Source organism: Ochotona princeps, chromosome 10 (assembly GCF_030435755.1).
Source record: "Ochotona princeps isolate mOchPri1 chromosome 10, mOchPri1.hap1, whole genome shotgun sequence".
Lineage (NCBI taxonomy): Eukaryota > Metazoa > Chordata > Mammalia > Lagomorpha > Ochotonidae > Ochotona > Ochotona princeps.
Genome location: NC_080841.1, coordinates 73,018,007 through 73,041,426, shown reverse-complemented (window position 1 = coordinate 73,041,426; position 23,420 = coordinate 73,018,007). Strand labels below are relative to the sequence as shown.

At 43.3% G+C, this 23,420-nt stretch overlaps 1 protein-coding gene across 15 annotated transcripts in view; it reads left to right on the top strand.

Moving 5' to 3' along the window:
- CREM (cAMP responsive element modulator) overlaps positions 1-22,313 on the top strand; it is a 71,702-nt gene extending 49,389 nt beyond the window's left edge. For 4 of the 15 annotated variants that reach the window (XM_058669619.1, XM_058669620.1, XM_012927923.3 and 1 more), the window contains 4 exons: positions 4,955-5,143; positions 14,151-14,186; positions 17,634-17,790; positions 21,961-22,313. In XM_058669619.1, coding sequence (XP_058525602.1) covers positions 4,955-5,143; positions 14,151-14,186; positions 17,634-17,790; positions 21,961-22,105 — 527 coding nt within the window. In that variant the 3' untranslated portion in view covers positions 22,106-22,313. Of the gene's footprint in view, positions 1-4,954; positions 5,144-9,549; positions 9,684-14,150; positions 14,187-17,633; positions 17,791-21,564; positions 21,715-21,960 lie in introns of those variants that run through there. The other 11 variants (XM_058669622.1, XM_012927924.3, XM_058669624.1 and 8 more) reach the window with 9 other exon arrangements.
- Positions 22,314-23,420: the final 1,107 nt, after the last annotated feature.

Sequence of the window (23,420 nt, the reverse complement as noted above, 5' to 3'; positions counted from 1 at the left end):
AGCTTGAGGCCCATCTCAGGTGCTGTCCTCTTACCTCCTTGGCATTCCTCAGTGCTGCTCAGGAATTCTGACAGAGAGAAAGAGGATGTGGGTGCTGTAGGTTGATATACCTGGACTGTTAGCAGAAATTTGAAATATTCATGAAAGCGTAGGGGATTGAGAGAATGTCAAAGCAGAGACAGCGTTGGGGAAGGGGGCCCTGTTCCTGTCACGGTTGGTTCAGTAACCAGAGCCAAGAGCTTTCCTTTCCAGTGTCTGTTTTCAGTCTTTGAGGTAGGAAGGATAGCCAGCTGCCAAGTTCAGAGGTCGGTGTGAGGACAAAAAAAAAAAAAAAAAAAAAGAGGGAGAAAGTAGGGGGAAAAGGCCATGCTGCTATTGACAGGAGACTGGAGTGCACATTAGAAGTCGCATAGTCTTGTTCCTTCTCATTCAGCCTGCCTCTGGGGACCACTGTGATGTCCTTACCCTGGTGGGGCATAAACTCCATTCACTCTGTGTGGGAAGAGGAGAGGCAGGCGTGGTGGCGGACAACTGGAAAAGGCATATCTGGAAAGCAGGTGTTTAGCCTTGCCGCCTAAGAGGTTAAGGGCTGTTTCTCACAGGTGTCTCCTTTGGGGTGTGAAGGATGATCCTAGAAGACTGAGAGAGACGTCATGGTGGTTCTGTGTAGGCTCTAGGTAAAACAAAACAAAAAACGGGGCGGGGGGCAAACAGCCACACCTTTGTGCAAAATGCACTTTCTGATATTTGTATATGTTCATTTAGCTATTTGCTCCATTCCAAAAGTGATTACTAACCAGGAGACATGTACTGTAATTAGAAGTGTATTTCCATACATGTATGTCTTCATCGATCATGTTTCTTACTAGGAATAATAACAAAATGTAATAGCTAAACATCTAGAAGTAGAAAAATTTCTGATATAATTTTCTCTTTAGAAGAAAGGAGTTTGTTTTATACTAGAACTTCTGTGTATTGTCTGTGGGTTTTTTTGAGACCCTTTAATAACATTTTTTTAAAAAATTGTTTAGGTTTATTTCCCTAACTTTTATCTATGGGTGTCTTTCCCCCAGTCTTAGCTTTTTGTTTTCTTTTTACAAACATTGATATTTTATTACTTTTAATTTAGAATAATGCATTTAGCTGGTGTGAAAGCTAAATTAAAGCAAAGTTATAGATACTCAATTTTCCCATATATAACTTTATTTACTTATTCATTTTAAATATCTGTTTGTTTATTTGAAAGGCAGAGTTACAGAGGGAGGGAGATACAGAGAGAAAGAACTTTCATCTGCTGGTTAACCACCCCCCCCCCCCATAACTGCAGGGCTAAAAGTCAGGAGCTTAAAATGTCTTCTGGGGCTCTTACATGGGTAGCAAGGGACCCAAACACTCTGGCAGGGCTGGTTTGAGTCCCAGCTACTCAGCTTTCAGTGCTGCTTCCTGCTCTGACATGTGTGGGGAAACAGCGGAAAATGGCCAAGTGCCTGGGCCCTGCTACCTACTAGGTCCTGGCTCATAGCTTCACCTGGCGCAGACCTGGCTGTTGCAGCCATCTGGGGAGCGATCAAGTGGATGGAAATCTATCCACCTCTTCCTCTCTGTGTTGTCCTAGCGTTCAAATAAATACATTGTTTTTAAAAAGAATAACAATATGTAATCAAGTGAAAAAAGACCTTAGAGGAAATTTTAACTGAAATACACTTTGTCATTTAATCATGGATTCTTCTTCTTTTTTTTTTTTTTTAATTATTATTGGAAAGCCGGATATACAGAGGAGGAGAGACAGAGAGGAAGATCTTCCATCCGATGTTTCACTCCCCAAGTGACCGCAACGGGCTGGTGTGCGCCAATCCGATGCTGGGAACCAGGAACCTCTTCCGGGTCTCCCACGCGGGTGCAGGGTCCCAAAGCTTTGGGCCGTCCTCAACTGCTTTCCCAGTCCACAGGGGAGCTGGATGGGAAGTGGAGCTGCCGGGATTAGAACCGGCGCCCATATGGGATCCCGGGGCTTTCAAGGCAAGGACTTTAGCCTCTAGGCCACGCCGCCGGGCCCAATCATGGATTCTTTTTTCAGTATTCTGCCCTTTGAAGCCCATCTTTCTTGTCATCTCTGTTGATAATACAGGATTTTAAAATGCACGTTTTTTTTGTTCAAATTTGTTTTACCAAAATGCTTGAATTTTCATCTTGTAAGTAACATTCCGCTTACTTGAACGATATTCACAGCTATTGGAGAGAAGTGTTCAGTGGCAGTGAGTTCTGGAAATAGCAGGTTTCTAAGCAGAGGTTTGGGTCCTAGAATTGCTTTAGAATTTATAGCCTGGACTAGTTAATGCGATGCCATGCTGGTTACCATGTTACTTTGGTAGGTGAGGAAAACACATTTGAGTGAACAATGGCTTATACTCTGAACAGACACACTCTCCTAGTTTAAGGTCATTGTGTCTACTATGCCTCCCATAAGTGTTAAATCACATGCTTAATTATGGGATATGGCCAATCTTAGACTTCAACAAACAAGCAAACAGTTTAGTTGGACAGCTTTTAAGTTAAATTCTACGTGAGCAGAGAGCATCGTAGCAAGCTTGAAGAACCATGGGAATTGAACTGAGCCTTAACTGTTGTTTAATCTAGCTGCTCAATTTTAATTCTGTTTGTATTATTTTATGAGACTGTCTTATTTATCTTATGATTAAGGGTCCATATAGGAAAATAAAGTGAAGTACACAGATAATCGAAGTTAAAAGACGCTTCAGTTTGAGTCTTAGTATTGTAGACGCCTCATTGTCAGCAACAAAGGGCATAAGCCTCTACCATCTCAGCTGCTTGGTCAGGCCAGGAAAGCATGAATACAAAAGAGAGTAACACTGGTGGGAAATATAGAGGTTTCTCATTTTCTTTGATCCATAATGGTCTTGATGTGGACCAGTGGCTTTATTTTAAAATGATGGTCTGGGACTTGTCTCAACAGACACCTGTCATCTGGGGGAGTGGGAAGTAGGGAGTGCAGGAGGAAAAGGATGACTGGGCAGCAGGAATGTGTGACAAAAAGATTATCTACTTTTATGTTTGCTGGAAAATTTCCCTAACTTTTTCACAATTCTGAGAGGATATATTTGGATTCATTTTACTTCCATCTTATTTTTCCTCTAGTACTTAACTTATGTTGTGTGATTTTTGAATATTCTGAAACTTTAGGAAGTTTTTTCTCAAATACACACAGGCCCAAAGGATCCTGAAAGCACTGGGCAGTCTTAGTATATTCAAACCACAGAGGACCTTGTCAACGGGAGGGTCCTCTGCCATCTGATGTCCAGATCTGGAGACCTTTGCCGAAGAGGATCAAAGGTTGGCCAAAAGACAAAACTGCACGCAGACGCGTTTTCTCCCGCAGCCGGCTTGTACGTCTGTGCATGCACACACACATGCGTTCAGCTTTTGTTTTCCAGATCTGGTTGTGTAAGGACAAGAGAAATGGATTCTTGATAAGCCAGCTGTTCATAGTATGAAAGAAAAAAATTTGGTTTGAATTTGGGGAAAATATTATTGAAAAGGGGAAAAAAGGAAAGGGAAAGAGAGAGAGAGAGAGAGAGAGAGAGAGAGAGAGAGAGAAGAAAGGTCAGTTGGTAGGTGCCTGCTTTGTGCCTCCTGCCCTTGGTGACAGCTTCTTTCACCTCAGCTTAACAAGTCCAGAGTTGGGTAGTTGTGTTAGTGTTGATTGAATAGCTGAGGCCTGTCACTGCAGTTGGAGACCTTCTGGACTCCTTGTTTGTGATGTGGTCTGTCTTTGAGCACATGTCGTCATTCCTGCATTTGTCTGCAAAGCCTGCTCAGTGCTGGTTCTGTGTGTGTGTGTGAGAGACTCCCTGTACTCGTGCTGTCTTTGGCTCTTCCTTCTAAACCATGGAGTCTGTGAACTCTAACTAGTGTCAATCCAAAATACACCTGCAGATATAAGGCAGCTCATAAGATTCGTTCACATGAGACTTGAAGATGCAAAAATCTCTTGCCCTTTTCTTACTATGAGAACTGGATGCTACCGAAACCCTGGACGTCTTTGGAGGGTTTGTGGTGTAAAAGCATCCTGTTTTTAGATAGACCATTCACTAATGGTCCAGGCAAGACAGATGAAACTGTGAAACCTTATGTCAGAGCCCTGACAATCTACTAACTCTTTCCATTGTTCTGAAAGCTTTAACTATCAGATTACTATCCAGCTGCGTCTCGGCTTAGCCGTCCTTGGAGATGTTTGAGAAAGACTTGGAAATGTTTTAAGCATTAAGTGTTCTAGTAAGGCATATCTATGACTTCTCTGTGTTACTCTGGCCATGTGGTTCTTGAATCTTTATTGTAAAAGTAACTAGTTTATGTGTAATTTTTTCTTTTTTTAAGGAGACATCAGTTCTGCAGACTCTACTGTTGAAAACCCTCAGTTGTTATCTTTATGATATACAGACCTTTGAGATATGTTAAGCAGTACTTAATTGTCTATGAGAGTGAAAATTTAAAACAAAACACTTGTTCAGTTACTCTGAAAACTCTAATATGTTAATTCAGTGACACGACTGGACATTTTGTATGACAAAATTTTTCCACTGAGTTGCCTTGCAAGATCTACTCCAGCTTAACACTTTATATTTCTGAGAGAATGGAGAAACTGAAGAAGTAGGGCCCTTTCCCTGCTTGCTTCTCCATTCTCTTCTTAAATAATTCAATATGCTGGATGTCAGGAAAAAGGAAAACTCTGTGGTATATATGGAGTTGCAAAAATTCTGGTTGTAAAGTGTCTAGAAGTATTGCTATGTCAGGGTGTTGTCCCACATAGAAACTGATGTCCCTTGTCCGTTCAGCATAAAGTGAGAAGCCAGTGTGATAAGTAGACCCAGAGTATATTCCTCCAATGTGGGATTAATACTGAAATCTCTAATATTTCTTTTCTTTTTCTGTTAAGTTGCTATAGCCCAAGGTGGAGCAATCCAGATTTCTAACCCAGGAACTGATGGTGTTCAGGGACTACAGGCATTAACAATGACAAATTCAGGAGCTCCTCCACCAGGTGCTACAATTGTACAGTATGCAGCACAATCAGCTGATGGCACACAGCAGTTCTTTGTCCCAGGCAGCCAGGTTGTTGTTCAAGGTATATTTTATTACTCTCATACATTTAGAATAACTATGGATTACTATCGTGCACCATGTAGTGATGATTTTATAATTTTCTTAAATATACAGGAGGTAGATTTTTTTAGTGGGGGCGGGGGGAGTGGGGTAAGTGATAAGGTTTTAAGAAATATTTTAAAATGTTAATCAAGTTAAATAAGTTGTCGTCACTTTTTTGGGTGGGTGGGTGAGAGACAGAAAGTGTGTGTGTGTGTGTGTGAGAGAGAGAGAGAGAGAGAGCTGCATCTGCTGGTTCACCCCCAGGAGCCTGCAGTGGTCTCAGGCCAAAGAGCAAAGAGTTCAATTTAGGTCTGCCATGTGGATGGTAAGAATAGAATTCTCTGAGTCGCCTCCCATGGCTCCCTGGGGTTGCACTGGCAGGGAGGTGGAGTCCACGGAGGCCGGGCAGGCACTCTGCTGTGGGAAGCACAGCCCCCGACTGTCACCTTCTATTAAACAAGGGAAGTTGAAACCATGAATTAAAAATTTAAGTTACATAAATATACTTCATTTTGGGTTACAAATGTTGTCATAATATGTCTGTTTTATGTGGGAATTTAAGTATTCAGTAATTGATACCTTGAATTTGGGGTTTCTCCCCGCAGCTGTTAAACTCTACTTAAAACTCATTTCAAAACAATGCTTATTTGGGGGCTGTTTGTAGCGTACATTTGTTGTAGCTCTAACAGGAGCTAACAATAGAGAAATGAGCAGTTGGAATGTAGCCCTGAAAGCTTTCTTAAGATTTCAATTAAGTTTTAGTTAATTCTATTCGTTGTCCCTATAATAACTCTAATAGATATATTTACTACAGCTTTCAAAGACCATGAGTTTTAATTAAAGTCTGTTTCTGTTTGTCCATCTATGTAAGGAAAGCAGTAGCAGGTTTTGTTTTGCTTTGTTTTTAGTTTAAAAGTCTCAAGTACGGATGAGAAGATTCTTGATGAATATCGCTTCTCGGCCTTTTGGCTAAGATCAAGTGCAAATTCTTGATGAATCTCTTGATAATTAGCTTTACTCCTGTGTGTTCTGAGGGTTAATGTGAACTACAAGAAAAGTTTATGAAGAACAGAAGTGATGGTGCTTGTGAAGTAAAAATTCGTAGTACTCACTCAATACTTAACGTTTTCTTTTAAATGTAAGACGTTGGATTTTCACCATTCCTATGTGTCTAAATGAATAATCTTAAAGAATAGCAGTTTTCTTGATATATATGTATATATATTTAAATGTGAAGAATTGTGTTGCAAATGTGATACTTTAACAGGGCTTTTTGAATGTAAGTCCTATATAATACACAAGGTCTGTGGTTTGAGACCTTGTTGAAGAGCTCTTTTTTCTTCCAGAAGTCACACAAGTGCCTTCAGGCATTCCCTTCTGTTATTCCAGGTGGACCTTTCACGTAGATCCCCAGTCCATCCGGGATGCACCTCTATAGCTGATACCAGGTTGGGGTCCACGTATGAAACCCTTGCCTGTAGTTCATCCTTTCCTCGTTAACGGTGGAGCAACCTTGAATCACATGGTAGGGTCTGTGTCAGAACTCCCCGTGTGCTGTGCTGCTGTTTCTATGCATCAGCCCCACACTGACTCTCACAGAGCAAGGTCCGCCTTCTTGGTCCATTTTGTCTAGTTTGTAGTACTCATGTAGTTGTACACATTTGGAACCCATCTGATCTTTTCAGCAGTAGTAGCGAAGAAGAGGAAGCAAAAGAAGAAAACCAAAAATAAGATTCCATTTAATTTATAGCTTGATTTAGGGAGAACTAAAATCTTTGTAATGTTATTAAGTTGACCCATCCCAAACCATAACATGTCTCTTGTATTTTGAGCTGAATCTACTACTATTAGCAGTTTAAATATTTCTCCGTGGGAACCTTACATACTGTTTTACAACTGAATTTCTAAATGTATTATGGTTTTTGCTACTGTTCTGAATTGTGCTTTTTTTCTAGTATTTTATCTCAGTATTTTATCTTATTTTTATCTCTAGTATTTTATCTAAGCTGACCTTCCAGTTAACCTTACTGAACTCGACTTCTAAGAATATGCTGATTATGAATTAATCTGCAGTATTATGTATTTTATAGTACATATACATTTTTATATTTCTTCTCTTCCTGTCCTTCCACATTTTCCCCTTTCTCCCATGCTGTGTCCTTTTTTCCAACTAGTAGCAGTCAGGAGTCCTGGCTCTGCATGAGAGCCAGCAAGGTCATGGCCTTCTTGTCGTGTCTTTAAGCTTTCCGGACAGCATTCCCTCACCAGCCTCCAGTCAGTAGCCTTCTAGAAAGGCCTGGTTAGGAACTCCTTTCCGAGTTCTCAGTGCCCTGTTTATCTCCTCGCTGGGCCCTGCTTCCTCCCTTCTCGGATAACACTGCCTCCCCGTAGTTGTTTCTTTTCTTTCCTGCCTCTGGGCTCCTTTACTGGGCTTATCTCCTTCTGCCCACTTCCCAGGTGTTGGCACTGTCCTCAGGCTTGTCTGGGCCTCACCCCCTGGTGCCCGCTCTGTTGATGTAGATGCCCTCAATCTTGGCCGCCACTGTTACCCACGCCAAATCTTTTGTTTTCTCTGTCTCAGTTTGAGGTGCTGTTCCTCTTGTTGCTCTAAGTCAGAACCTTGGTGCCAGCCCTTACTCTGTCTCCTCTGCTTGCAAAGCCACATAGACTGTGCCCCCTAGCTAAGCCATGTGTATTTTGACTCTTCCCCACCCCCATCGTCAGTGCTGTCCTCCCCCACATGGACTGACAGAGCAGGCTGTGTCCGGAAGCACCCTGAATTGGGTAATGGTCACAGCAGACCCAAGTCCAGCAGGTCAGTGCCCGGGAGGTTCTGCTTCCTGATGCATGGATGACCAGCTTTTACTTGTTTCCCATATGCCAGAGAGGGCAGGGGAGCCTTCTGGGGACTGTTTCAAAGAGCACTGACCCGGTACCAGATGGCCGCACCCTCCAGGCCTCACTACTTCCTCAAGTCCTCCTCCTAGGAGGGTAGTAGGCAAAGGCCAGAATTCCAGTCTTGGCTTGATCTCGGCTTTCTTCCAGTCCTGACCTCCTCCTGCTCTCCCAGTCCCTCTGTATCGCAGCTCTGTTTTCTTCCTTGCCTGGGAAAGGCTGTGCTTTCTCTTTCTCCAAAAGGCATCCTTGTGCCCACCTCCTGTCCACATGAGCACACTCTCCCTGTGAGTTTGGCTTCAAATGGTGCTTCCTTCAGGAAGCCTGCCCTGACTTCTACAGCCTTTTATAAGTTCCTTCTGCACCTTCCCAGGGCAGAGAACTGCTCTTCTGGGACTGTCTTTGTGTTCTGCCGGGGGGTTAAGTTCTAACTGGACAGGGATTTTTAGTACCTAGTCAAGTCCCTAACATAACATCGTTGTTGAATAAGCATCTGTGAATGAAGGTGAGCTGCACTGGTTCTGGGTCCTGATTGACTCTGACTAGTCCAGGGAATGTATTAGAACTTTGCAGACAGCAGTAGGCAGTTCAGCAACCCGGCAGCGACATGTAGTGAATTTTTGTGCCATAGAGATGTTCATCGTTCACCTCCCCACCCCAGGCTGTGACCTTCGCACAGCGACTTGTGTCTAACTTGGCTTTTGTTCAGTTTTCCGGCGTGATCCAGCTCTTCGTGTGCTGAGCCTTCACTGAATGACACAAACGAAATGTGGTTTTAAAAATTACGAATAGCAATTGTGATTTCTGCATGAAGTTAAAAAGGACTTTTCGAAGAGCTTTAATCTGGTAAGATAATGTGTTAGATTGAATCATCTGTAATTGCTACTTTTAGTGAGCCCAGGCTGTCAAAAGTCAGCAAGTACGTGACTGACTGCGATGGAATGCTCGCTACATCAGCACGGGGGATTTTGACTGTTTCACTGTCTACTCCTATCAGGTGAAATTGGTCAATTCTGCCACCTTAGGAACAGCTACGCTTTATGATTTTGAGCAAATGGCTTAGCAAATAAAAATGTGTTATGTGAACAGATGTGGGTGAATATTGATATGTCTATCAGATGCAGTGTTTTTGTGCTGATTGTCAATGTGCTTTATTTTTTTTAGTCCTCAAAGATCAAACCTATGTATTTTCCTAACTCTCCTCTGAGTTATGAAAAAATGTATAAGAGGGCTTATTCCCCCAATGTCCACCCAGAAACTGTGGACATAAAAACCCTAAGCCCCATAAAGTTAGAGCCACATAACATTTAATGCTAACGGGGCATTTTTTACTTTTTTGCCAGAGTCTGTCTCTAAGAGGTTTTTATGTAAAAGGGAGAAACAAAAACATTAAGATGATTTATTACAGGAAGGGTTTTTATAGGGCTTTGGTTTCGGAGAACTTGCCTGTGACAAAGCAAATTGATGGCAGTGATAGGCTCGTGACGTCATTGTGATGTCAATACTCCTCCTCATCCCGCACATGCTTGCTCGTGTTGGACTCTGTTTCCCTGTGAGAGGGGAGACGGGAGACGGACGGCTCTGCATGCAGAAGGCCGTTATGGCTGTCACTGGAGATGAGACAGGTAAGCCGTCCTGGAGAGGGGCTTCCGGGACCTCTGCCGAGCTTTCTTTGAACTTGAGAAAAAGTACTTTGAACTAGCTCTGCGTTTCAAAAGGGTTCATTTCTTAGGAGTAAGCGTTTCTTTTTATTGGTGCCTGCATATTCCATTCACTTCGTTAGTGTAGTCTCATCTTTGCTGGATATTATTTGCTTTCTTAACCAAAGCAGCGAGCAGTCTCTCCCTTTCCCTCCCCCTGCTTTTCTCGCTCGCGCTTTCGCTCTCCCTAGCCCTCCCTCGCTTCCTCTTCCACCCTCCCCCCTCTGCCCGCCTGCCTCCCGCAAACCATTCTGCCCTATTAAAATAAGCAGATAAGGGATTATTTCATCTGCAACCTGTTGCAAACTCTCTCTTAACTACAAATTGAACGGAAATACTCTTCACGTTGTTAAAAAAAAAAAGATTTTGAGCAAGCTCCCGGTGCCGTGAAGGAGCGGAGCTCCAGACCGAGTGAGTAGAGTGCTGGGATGTTTATGTGCAAGCTTACTCGTTTTCTCCTCCTGCGTTTAAAATGGTCTGTTCCTCAGCCAATTGAGTTCAAAGGGCTGACGTCATTACATTTCCTGGAATCATGTTTCAGCAGGGAAGTGGACAAGTTAAACTTCGAGCTAGCTGCACAGTTGACGTCAGCCCCGAGTCACGTTGTGATTTAGTCAGTTCCTTTCTGTCCGGCGCTGCGGAGAGCTTTGAGTTGTTAACTAGTTCACCACTGCTTCTTGTCTCCGAGATCGCCCTTATTCTGAATAGCTTCTCTTGTAAGCCTTTCTCTGCTGCGTTTCAATGGAAGGAAGTATCTGCCGGAAGAGGGGCACGTGGAGGGAACTCCACAACCCCCGGAGGACAGGACTGGGCCGCCTGGCAGGCGCACACGTCAGGTGTGCCTCCCGGTGGGCGGTTGGACCATGTTAGGACTGGAGGCTTTTCTCCGACACCAGGACCTGTGCTTCGGTGTGCCCTCCAAGGCTCAGCCTGGGAGGAGCTGCTCTTATGCGTTGTTTCTTGGGCTTTGGCATTGCGATCTGTAATCAGCGTTTCTCTAGGGGAGTTTTATTTTTCTGAGTTAACAGATACTGATTGTGAAAGACTCAGACCCGGTGACCTCTGTGTGATTGCACAGTTGTTTGCACAGTTGGCCTGATTGGGAACCTGGTACTGAGTTTAGATTCTGACACAGTTTGATCATCCTTCAGCCCTTCAGGGCCTTGCTGAGCCCGAGCAAATACAACCTGCATTCAGTGATATTTAAAGTTGTCTTAAAGATCTGTTTCTTCCTCTTTTTTTTTTCATAATTCTTCTTCCAAATACTGTATTTGCAAGATTTTCCTTTCCTGTAACTGCTAAAGTTCAAAACTGATAGACAATAACAGACCACTAGTTTTCCTAAGACCCTGTTTGTGGCTTTGGAAATCGTTCTGTTCAAGAGCCTGCTCAGTTCTCACAGTCGGTGCTATTTGAAAAGGAAGCACAAGTTTTATTCTCCCTCCCCCCCTTTTTTTTAAGAGCCAAAATAGCACAGGGTTGAAGGAATGTTCTTGAAGGTGTAGAGCAGCCTTCAGAGCCTGCCTTTGGATTCTCAGCCCCTTGTCCCCTGGGTCCTGACTCAGGTTTTCTTTGAGATGCAGTAGACCTATGAGTACGTAGATGTGAAACCGGTGTCAGGTGGAATGCTTTCCTTACCGTGTCTCTGATGTTGCCATCCTTCTGTCTTTTTAAAATTGGTGAAATCTGAGTTTTTGATTCCACTAATGATCTGCAACTTAGTTTGAAAAACTGTTTTAATCCCAAACCAGACTTCTTCTAAATATATATATATATATATATATATATATAGGAAGAGCAGATTTACTGAGAGAAGGAGAGACAGGAATCACTGGTGTGGAAGAGATTTGGGGGAACATTCACTATAGGACCATGGAATTAAATATAAAAGTGACTGTATGTGTGGGATTATGTTATATTATTTAAATTTTCACTAGAAATACAGTTTTTGTTTCATGAATTGATTATGTTAGAAGTTTAATTGTTTAATTTTGTATCTTTTTTTGGTCTCTGAATCTTAGTTGTATTCAGGACAGGTTTCTAAATTGTAAAAAAAAAAAAAACAGACTTTTCAACTATTCAAATGTGGTAAATAGTGTCTAAATGTTTGATGCATGTTAACAAGGAGGACTTTGACAATATTTATTTAGAAATTTATGTGTGAAAGAATGGTTTGATGAGGTTGTAACAACTCATCATGAGGTTTAAAGTTGGTAGCAAAGTTAAAATAGGGTTAAAAATAAGAACCAGAAGTCACTTACCTACATTAAGCTTTTATAAAACTCCAAAATTGTATGGAAAGTGAAGTTGAAAGTTCCATTATGTTGTTTTCCTGTTACTATTTTTGGAAAAATGTTAATGCAGTACAATTTGAGATATTTACTTCAAATAATTGTGATACTATCACATTCGTGTTCACTCCCGCGCCGCACCCACCAGGTCAGGTAATGTGATAAATGCACGTTAGTTCAGGTCACGGAACGTGCTGTGGAAGAAGCTGTCAGGGGCATGGCACATGTCTCCCTGGGGACGCCACATCCAAGTGCGGCGTGAGGAGAAGCATCCCACACGCATTCCTCCTGACACACGCGGGGCAGGCACTAGTCTCACAAAAAGCATTTCTCATGGGCACACATTACTAAGATGTTTTCGGGGGTCCAGGTATGCATCGCACACTGATCCAATCAGGAGTTAGTCTGTGTTGGGCAGCCTCCAACTCCCGTCTCCTGGCTCTTTCTACAGAACCTGACACATCTCTGTGCTGTGCAGCCCTAGAACCCATCCCTTGGCCTGTTCTGGTGCCTGTTCCGGAACCTCCCACCCTCTGTGTCCTCTTGTCCCCTCTTGTAACCACTGGACCACATAGGAGAGAAGGCCGTTTGTACTTTAGTGTCTGGCTTGTTTTATTTAACATAAGGGCCTCCGGTTCCATCTATCTGGCTGTAAATGGGATTCCATCACCTAGGGCTGGTACCATCAGGCTGACTGAACACCAAACCCAGTGGGAAAAGTGACTCTCCCCAGCTTCCCAAGCTTACAAAGGCTGTGTCTTCAGACTGCTCCTCTGCCTCCGTTCACGCATGCTACATTGCTCCTCCAAACAGACTCGATATTGTCAGTGCCGATGTGAAATGAGCTGCAATGGAAAGCTACATTCTGCCTTTAAAACGTGAAAAATTATTTAGCGTCATTTAAATAAGCAAAAATAGAGTTTTTTGTTTTCCTGGAATACGCATTGTTACTGTTGTAGGATGTCAGAACATATACTTGCCACTATATAGAACCTTTAATTTCAGTCTTCATCCTTTTTTAACTTAAGATTTTCACTTAGATTGCTTATGTATAACTTGCTTAGTCTGATTGATGGTAATAATCACTTCACAGTGTATGCATATATATAAAGCAATACGTTGTACGTTTTGAAAATATACCATTTTTGTCAATTGTACCTCAATAAAGCTGAAAAGAAATACTTAATGACTTAATTCTATGTGGTTTATGTGTTATAGTAACAAGTTTACAAATGTTCAGTGCTTAGAAATTTTTATACAGGATTTAACTTTCCTGGAGAAAGTACAGTGTGGGACACAGACTAGCCCGGCCCAGCGCGAGTGTCAGGAGCAGAGCGGGAGGGAAGGAAGTGGGTAAGGTGGTTGCCAGGCTGGGGAGAGGGGCCAGAGCTCAGCAGACACCCTATGGCCCCACTCCATCCCACTGAGGTGACCTAGGGAGACAGGGAAGCTCTAGGAGATGCTTTTATTCAGTTAATATGCACAATGCCACATGGCATCTCCATACACCCAAAGTAATCAGACCATGGAGTCCCCACCATTTGGGGGTGCTGATGGCTTGTGGTACCTTGAAAGCTCTAGGGACAGGCATTCAGCTGGAGTTTTTACTTGCTTGCTCCCTGCTGTGACTTCTGGGATTTCTTAAGACCAAACTGACAAGCTTATAGCACTTGGTCATTCAAGGTGCTCTGCCTTAAAGGCTTTATTTTAAGTGATTGGTATACTTGGATAAAGGATGTTTTATGTCATCTTTTAATGGCTTAGTCTCTATATTATAGCATGTAAAGCTTTCAGTAGGCTTAGTTTTAACCAATAAAGAGTAAGAATGTATGTATACATACATACATACTTTGGGTTCCTAGGTTTGCTAGAAGGGAAGCCCCAGGTGACCACATTTTTGTGGGTGTTTTTGCCTCCTAACAGTCTGTACGGTGTGAGCATGGTTTGGGACATTGTCTTTCAGGGCTTAAAGGAGGGAAGAGGAAGGGAGCTGACATTTGCTGCCTGCCTGCCATGGGCCAGGCACTGTGCTAGACACTTTGACATACATTGCAGGGTTTATTGTGAGTATCAAATGAGATGATGTATCCCCATTTTACAGATGAGGAAACTGAACTTGCCCCAACTCACATGGCTGGTAAGTGGCAGAGCTGGACTAGAACCCACACTCCAAACCCCATGCTCTTTCTGCTGTGCCGTGTTTAAAGCTTGCCAAGAGAGGTATGAAGTCGTTAACCAGACCTGAACCTTGTAGGAATTTGCTTCTCCCACAACATAGTGCTTAGTAAACCTAAGTAATTTGTTTCAGATTCTAATTAGAACTAGTCTGCTGCTAAGTTGCCATAGGAAGATGTCTCTGAAGTGCACCGAGGGAGGATGCCTTTTGGTCAGAAAGGACACTTGGAATGAACACGCACACACGTTGCAGCCGAAGACCTGATTCTGATAACGTAACCATCCCGACGGACAGCTTGGGCAAAACCCTACCAAGTTCAAAATTTGCTTCATAGCACACCCATAAACTCAGGCAGTGCCTGTGACCTGCCGAGCACTGTGCTGGATGCTGGGCCTGGGAGTGGCAGCGGGGAGGGGTCCAGGTGATGGAGAGAGGGCCTCTGAGAATCTTGGAGCCTGTGCTTGCCTCAGACAAACATTAGTGGATAAACAGCTTTTTTTCACTTCTTCCCTTAGTCATGAGTTTTAAGCCCCCATTTGATGACCCATATATTTTCAGAAAGAGTGAAACTTGACCCAAACAAACAAACAAAACCACTTTTACTAGTTAGAAGGGACAGGAGTTGACCTTTTTAAGAAGACAGGAAGAAAAGTGTTTCTTTGATCTGTGATCTCTGGCACCCGATCTGCTCAGTCACCTCTGAGTCCATCATAATGCAAACTGAACCCAAGAGAAGAGCTTTCTAAATCATGCATTTAAGAAAAGAGAACTTTTTGACTTGTAGATGTCCTCAAAACAAGAGATTCTCATTGTCCCTGTCTTTTTAGTGGACTTGCTAAAAAGATTATATTTGGAATTTATCCATTGACCGTGACAAGTATATAGACATTATAGAAACTCATACTGTTTCCTGCTGATTTATATTAATTCATATTTCTGGAATGAAACGACGAGTTAGAACCTTTGGTTATTTTTTAATGTAAGGAAATAAGCTGAATGTGTTACACCTGAACAATGAAGAGAAAACTCGGTTTGTTCTCCAACATCTCATGATGCATCCATTCCGAAATACTGTCCCTGTCCAAGCTATTCTGCTGTGATAACTTTTTCTGAGCTCTTGCTGCTCTCGACATTGCCAGTCTGGTCCTTGAAGGGTACTGGTGGCTCTCGACACAGGCAGAGTTCTTTTGAGCCCAATCTGATCATCCAAAACCAGTGAGTGAACCTCAGTTTTCATTGGTGGAAATGTTGCCACCTCCCTCTTTTTTTGCCTTTCCAAAACTGGATACCCAGAGCCTCGCTTTGCATATCACGTAGAAGCATTCTGCTCCAACTTCCTAATGTGTACACAAAACCAGAGGACAGGGGGAGCCCCCTCTGTGCCCCTCTGAGCCTTCTACTGTACTTTCTGGTGAGCGGCACTTGGGAAAGAACGACCGATCATGGAGCAGGCTCTGCCTGCAGATGCCAGCACAGCTCCTCCTTCGTCAGTGGCCATTGTTCTGATTTTAGAAAGCAGCCTCCAGCTGTCCCCATTGTTTGAGCTGTGATCCCACAGTCCCCCCTGGATGTGGGCCAGGAGAGAAGGGGACGAACTGGGCTACGCCTCGTTTGCTGGGTCGGCTTGCACAAGACACTGCAAACAGTATGGAGTTCTTTCTGCTTCCATGCTTCCAAGGTACAGAAAGTTGTCTTCAACATCCGAAGAGGTACATGGGCTATACAGCCATGTGAAAAGCCAGAAACACAAAGTGAGGGCTTTGCCCAGGATGGACAGGACCTTTGCTGGTGATCCTCTGTCACTATTCCTCAGCCTTGTTGAATAAGTCCAAATAGAATACGCAGCAGCACAGCCCTAGAAATGGGTTTGTAAAAAGTTAATTCTGCTGCAAAGACCTCTAAGTGATCTTCCCTCAAAGTCATGTTTTAAATTTGATTCTTTCATTTAGTTCTCAAGCCCAAGGAGAACAGCCAGCATTTGCCCAAACAGAAGCACTTAAGCCAGTTAATTTCCATTTGACTTTTCTAAACTGCTGGGCTATTTTCACTGATATTATCTCGAAGGTTAAAAGCACAAAATTTCTCAAGGGCTATATGAGACATTCTTAAAATGTGGAAGAACCACATTTCTTCTTTGGACTGGCATTTGGTTCAGACTAATTTTTATAGGATTCAATAACTTTCTTTAAAACCTCTCTCTTGCATTTAGCTTTGAGACAACATGCGTTTTGTAATGTCTCATTGGAGTATCAAATCAACTCTAAGCCATATGTTCTCAAAGTTGAAGCACTGGTGGCTCAGACTCATCTTTCACTTTTAGGAGCCGATTAGGATCACAGGAGTGAGACGATTTTTTTTTTTTTTTTATAAATCAGGAAAAAACTCGGGCAGCCTTTAGTGTTCAATCTGAATACTAAGTAAATATGAAATCTGCCTTGTAGCTGTATGACTACACTGTTAGAAGATTTTTTTAAATGAATACTTAGAAAGATACAATGATCTTGAGAAACCTCAGAATGACTACAATTATCTTTCCCCAGAGCAACCAGTCTCAGAAGGGCACTGCTGCTGCTGTATGGCAGTGTCCCACCTGGGCTCCTCCCGCTGCCTCTGCCACTTTGTTGCCACAGGCCTGGCCTGCTGGGCTTGCTGGCTAACTGAAGCTCAGGGCAGGGAGGCCTCCACTGGGACCTTCCCAGAATGTGAATGTGCTTAAGTTTTTTGTTTTGGTTTTTGGTGGTGGCATGTTAATGCCAGCTCCCACTGCCTGGCTAGAGCTGATGGCTAAATGTACAACTTTTTTTTTTTTAGTTGGTTAATACAGCCATTTTTAAAGAGTTATAAATGACACACACAGGTAAAATCCATTACATCGGAAGTAACATTAGCGCTGTTAACGCCTCATTTCCAGTCGCTGTGCCTGTGCCCCTGGAGGTTTCCAAGATCTGTTTATTGCGGGTTGTGCTGTTCACAGCTTCTTTCATTCCCACTCTACATTCAGTGAAGTCAGTGTGAAATTAGTCCCCCAGTCCTGGCTGCCTCCCTGGCAGCCCTAACCCACCAGGCTGCTGAATCATAGGTACTCAGCAGTACGCTGCGGATGTGAGGCTCACTGAACTCCCAGTGCAAAAGCCTAGCAACTTTAGCCTTTTGTTACGAAAGAAAAGAAAAGAAAGAAAGAAAAGAAAGAAACAGAGAGAATTGTCTAAAATGTATCAGGACCTTTTCTATCTTAAATGTGTAGAGCATGTGGAAATACTGGTACCACTGTCTTCCATGCTGGAGAACTCTGACACTTCAGATTCCTAGAATCCTCCCAACAAACATCTCAAGCATTAAGAGTTGTCAAAAGTGTGTGATTTCCTGTGGACTGCTTATAGAAGCCCGTAATATTTTGTTCCCTTGCAGCCGCCACGGGTGACATCCCGACCTACCAGATCCGAGCCCCCACGACCGGTTTGCCACAGGGAGTGGTGATGGCCGCATCCCCGGGAGGGCTGCACAGTCCCCAGCAACTAGCGGAAGAGGCCACGAGGAAGCGAGAGCTGAGGCTCATGAAAAACAGGTAAGATGGGTCGCCTGGAATCGGGACGCACTGACGGGGCACACAGTGCATGGCTCTGAGGCTTTGAAAAGCACTCCATGCTTCGCCTGAGCTCTTGCGGGATGTGCCGTGTGGGGTTTGTGATCTGCCCAAGATGACCGTGTTACCTTCTAGCGTGATCATGTCCCCGGCCGGCCGTGAGCCCTGCCAGCAGCAGCAGGCATGTGTGTGTGCATCGTAAGAGTCATGTTCCAAAGGGAACTCATTTCATGTTTGAAAATAACAACGGGAAGGTGTTACTAAAAAATATTTAGTCTTCAACATTTTCCTTGTAAAATAAGTGATGGGTGTAAATTTTTAGCTTCTGTATGAGGAATAAAAATGTTAGGGTTTTGTTGTTTGTTTTTGCATGTTTCCCTGTATCTACAATGTAACTTTACTTCCCCCAGCATAGTGGAATACATGTTGTTGATTCTGAGAAATTCTGGCAAGTATAAACATAGTAAAATGAATTCAGATCACTTCAGGCTACGTACACAACTTAGGAAGTCCCTTCTGCATACTTCTAAGTCTGCCTTCTTTTTCTCTCATGTATTCTTGCTCTATATCTTTGAAATTTTTTAAGTGACAGCGTATCATAAAATTCCATTTTCCTTACGTGTTTAAAATATAAACTTAAACAGAATTTTATTGAGCTGGCATGTTATTTAGGGGAGGGGCATTGCTTTCCTTTAGAAATTGGGACAAATTAATGTGATTTCAGAATGAACGGAGCTCAGAGCCACCCAGCCGATCGTGACCTTACGAAGAAGTATTAATAAGAGGACAGATAGTTTGTGCGGGAGCAGAACTGTGTGTGGCAATGGATTATTCAGGTGAACACCTGCATATCTTGTTGCTCCCATGCCCCCTCCCATGCCCCTGTGTCCCTTTGAGGATGAGTTTGAAGCAGCAAGTCAGTTTGTGAGGCCTCTCCTGTAGCACACTGGGATGGGCTTGAGGAGTCTTTAAGCTGGCTGCAGTTTCCAGGCCTACCAGGTGGAATTTCAGACCCTGGAAATCCCACCAGGCAGCAGATGTGTGCACATGGGTTTTAAGGTGCTATGTTTCTCCTGCACACACAGCTTCACATGGGGATACAGTGAGGAAGTGGGCTCACCTGAGGCCAGCAGGAAGCTGTTTAAGATCGTGCAAGCGCAGTCTGGCCAGAACCAGGATCGGTAGCCAAGCAGTCTGTGTTCCTGAGCCCGGACACCAGGGCATCTGGGACAGACCTGCGTGTGAACTGGAAGCGTGCCTTCATGCAAAGGATGGAAGGCTTCCATCATCTCACGCTTCGCACATCAGAGATCTCTTAGGTCTTTCTTTACTCTCTAGCATCTACAATAGATACTTAATTATATTTCTACCAATACAGCAACAACTTGAAAAAAAAAAGAATTTATTTATTGTATTTCAAAGGAGAGATTTCTCAGTGACACACTGGTGAAGCCAACACCAGGAGCTTTATCTCAGTCTCCCACATGGATGGCAGGGGCTCAAGTACTTAATCCATCTGCTGCTGCTTCCCCAAGTGCATCGGCAGGGAGCTGGGTCAAGAGTGGAGCAGCCAGAACTTGAACCAGCATCCATGGGGATGCCAGTGTTGCAGGCAGCAGCTTAATCTACTGCCAGCCACAATGTCAGCCCCACTTATGGAAGAGACAGGAGACAGAGAGAGCTCCCTTATGCTGGTTCACTCCTCAAATGCCCACAGAGGCCAGGGTCATGGAGCTCAGCCTGGGTTTCCCGCACGGATAATAGGAACATCTCTGCTGCCTCCTGTGGCCTTGCTATATCAGGAAATGGGAAGCAGGAGCTGGGCGGCGAACCCCTACAATTCATGGTGGGACGCAGGTGTCTTAACCAGCGTCGCGTCCACTAGGTTAAATGCCCTCTGCAACCATTTTCCTCTCTTTCTAGTCCTGTCAGCGTTTCCTGTTTGCTCTGTGCTTTCCTCTGAATGCTGAGAATATGAACGTATCTAGACAAGTGCAAGACTTTGAAAACAGAGCTAACTATTAATAGAAGAAACAGGTGTTTTCCATAGCTGAGTACTTTGGAATGTACCAGCCACTGGCACATTTGAGAGCTTTGTGCTTGGGCCATTTTGACTCTGATAATATACAAATATATACCACATACAGTTACAAAATATAAGGTAGTGATACTTAGAGCAAACAGTTAAACACCTCACAGCACTGCCATTAGGTACTCCAACATTTTGTTTAATGGTGATTTGCCTTGTAGAATGACCACTTTTCTTCTAGGTCTGATAGTTAATATATATGATGTTTAATTATGAGAACCTTGGTATTCATAGATTTTTTTAGTTCTTCTGTGGAAGATAGCTGAATTATATTCCCACACTGACAAATGTGTAAATATGAATGGATTTATTCTTACCCTTTCCCCATGCACCATTAAGATAAAAGTAATCACTACCTTGTCAAGTTCTTCTTTTTTAAATTGTTAACCAGTTGAGAAGCTCAGAACTAAGAGGATTCCTAGGGCGAGACATTGCTCTTGGCGAGGGAGTAGGGGGTCGATCTTCTGCACTTTGTTGGGATTTCTAGACAGTATAGGAGTCACCTACCCTAAAAATAGAACGACTGCCCTCACACTTAGTGCAGGATTATGGCCATATACGCCGGCAGTATAGGAGCTGGTCCTCAGGTCTCCTCCACTACTTTTGTCAAAGTATACTTGAGAGATAATATCTGTTTCAATATAGGCTTTTTCTTTTCTTTTTTGCTGTGAAGAGTAGCGATATACCCCCAGGGGAAGCTACTGTGGCATGAGTCCAAAATGAAGATGTTATCAGAGAGTATCTTTTCTAGAGGAGTTAAGTGAAGCAGCTTCCATCTCTACCCTGGAATACTGGCTCTGTTTTGGTGGGGCGATGCGTGAGAATGCTCAGCTCCTGTTTACTTGGGTTTGTTGCTTTGCCTGTTGGTCTGCTGTCCTCTCTGGGCCTGCTTACAATGCTTGAAAGCTCAGTATATTTGTTATAAATGCATGTCCTGTGATTACAGTCTTGGAAACAATACACGTTTGAATTATTCAGCAGCTCCCTTTTCATAATTTTAATCATGATGTTCTCATATTCATGGGCTGAAATTGTCTGAATTATTGAGCGTTATGTAACTCCAATTATTTCCTTCCTTAGTTTTTTTCAGAAGCAGTATCCGTTTCATTTTGGTTTTTAAAAGTATGCATGCTTTATTTATTATAAGTTGTAACTGATCTGTGGTGTGTTCATTAAACTGTTGTTACAGTTGTGACTGATCTTGATTTTTGAGGTTTAAGTCTTTAAAAAAAAAAATCCACTGTTGACATTTAAGGTTTCTGAGGCTGAATTCTTACAATTGTTTTTTGATCCAATAAAATTGACCTATTGTGATGGAATACGTGGCTTCTGGCACATACAAATAACCAAGAGAATGGAAAGGATCCATAAATGTTTTTATAGAAATTCTACTTTGTGCTGTGTCCTGTTGTTGTAGCTTCCTGAATATAATTCTGGTCATTGTTACCATGGAATGTATGCCCTGAATTTACTGTGTTCTCAAGTTGTTCCGGTTGTCTGAGGGTAATCGTGCACAAAGGCATGTGCTTGGTTACATTTGTGGCGTGGTTTTGTACAAACACACTCCAAGTAGGATTGCTTGGCTGTGGCACTTGGGGGCAGTTTATTGAGCCAATCTGGATGATAAGAGGTTGTTCCTGTAGTCATCTGCCTTGTGTTGGTTCCAGGGAAGCCGCCCGGGAGTGTCGCAGGAAGAAGAAGGAATATGTCAGATGTCTTGAAAACCGTGTGGCTGTGCTTGAAAACCAAAACAAGACTCTGATTGAGGAACTCAAGGCCCTCAAAGATCTTTATTGCCATAAAGCAGAATAACTGTCTTTGGCTTGGACCTTGTTGCTTGTGAACCCTAACCAAGGCAGGAGATGCAGCCCTCCTATGACCTGCCCTGTGGACTCGTGGAAGGGGCACGGGGGACCCTTAAGAATCCAGTTTGCCTTAGCGCGTGACAGTGAATTGGGAACACACCCGGGATCCCGCTTTCGGAGCTTAACTCCAGCCTGTCTGTCCATAGCATGCCGTACACATTTCTCTTTGCCCTTTTGCTTCTCCTTTTTTTTTTCCAGGGAAGCTGCAAAAGAATGTCGGCGTCGAAAGAAAGAATATGTGAAGTGTCTGGAGAGCCGGGTGGCGGTGCTGGAAGTTCAGAACAAGAAGCTTATAGAGGAACTGGAAACCCTGAAAGACTTCTGCTCTCCCAAAGCAGACTAGCAGAGATGTTTAACCATGAACCGATCACGACGTGTACAGTTGCTTTTGAAGGAAATACAATACAGAGCCGGCAAGAATTATGGCTTTTCTCCTTTGTATCATTCATCTTACGCTCTAACCCTCACATTCCCTCAGCGCTTCATGGTCCCCAGTTGACGCTTAGCTCTCACTTCAGTTGTTTTTTTTTTTTTTAAAAAAAAGAGACAAACTGTAAAACAAACAAACAAACAAAAAAGTATGTAACAAATTGTTAAAATGAAATATTTGTAAAACTTGTTCCAGTGCTGGATATTTGCAGTTCCCAATCTCTGTGTCATGAAGAGTGTCCTATGCAATAAAAAAAGGTTTACAGGTCTTTAAAAATCATTTTAGGAAAGGATGATCAAAGAGAATGCGTAACAGTAGTACAATAAAAGTGAACCACATGAATTCCTCAGGATTGAACTATGAGGAAGTTGAGCAGCTCAGAAGTGAGTTGACAGCATTTGCAGATTTTTACAGGAGTAGCTTTTTTTTTTTAAAGAACATATACATATATAGTTATAATATCTCTGCCCTTAACATACATAGCTGAAGAGAGTTTCTAACAGAACCCTTGCTACCAATTTGTTCTTTGTAGTGTTTGGTGCTCATTTAAATATCAGAACATTTACTGCAGTTTTTATGGTGTGATATGCAGAAATTCTTAGTGTTGGTTTCATATTAGCTAATGAAGATGACCGTGCAGTTCCGCTATTGTGGCAGGTGAGTGAAGCACCTGTTACTGCTGCACTGCCTGCCTGCTATGATGCTGTCCCAGCTCTGGATCCTGGTCCTTGCCCATGCTCTTTCCGCTGTCACAGCAGTGTGATGACCCTGGAGCTTTCTCTCTCTCTCTCTCTCTCTCTCTCTCTCTCTCTCTCTCTCTCACACACACACACACACACACACACACACAGCAGGCCAGTCATCACAGACCTGGCCCGTGTGCCACACAGGACCTCCTCAGAGCCAGTCCCGGCTCAGAGACTGCCCGCTTGTGGTCTCTGCTTTGAGTTTTAACCAACCACTTAAAGGAGTTTTGAAGCAAAAAAATGAAGCTAGCTTTTGTCTTTCAGAGCAGCTAAATGGAATCTAAGTCCATGCTAGATATAATATTCCCCCATCAGTGTGTTCAGGCAGAGTTCCTTACAGTGGGAGATGGGGATGCCGCCTGCAGCATCTCTGTATCTCAACTAGTTTCACTGCAGAGAGACTCAAGGGATGAGCCTAGCACCTGACCTCAAGGTGTGCTGTCCTGGAGTGCCCACTGGGGGGGCAAGGCCCCCCGCTATGC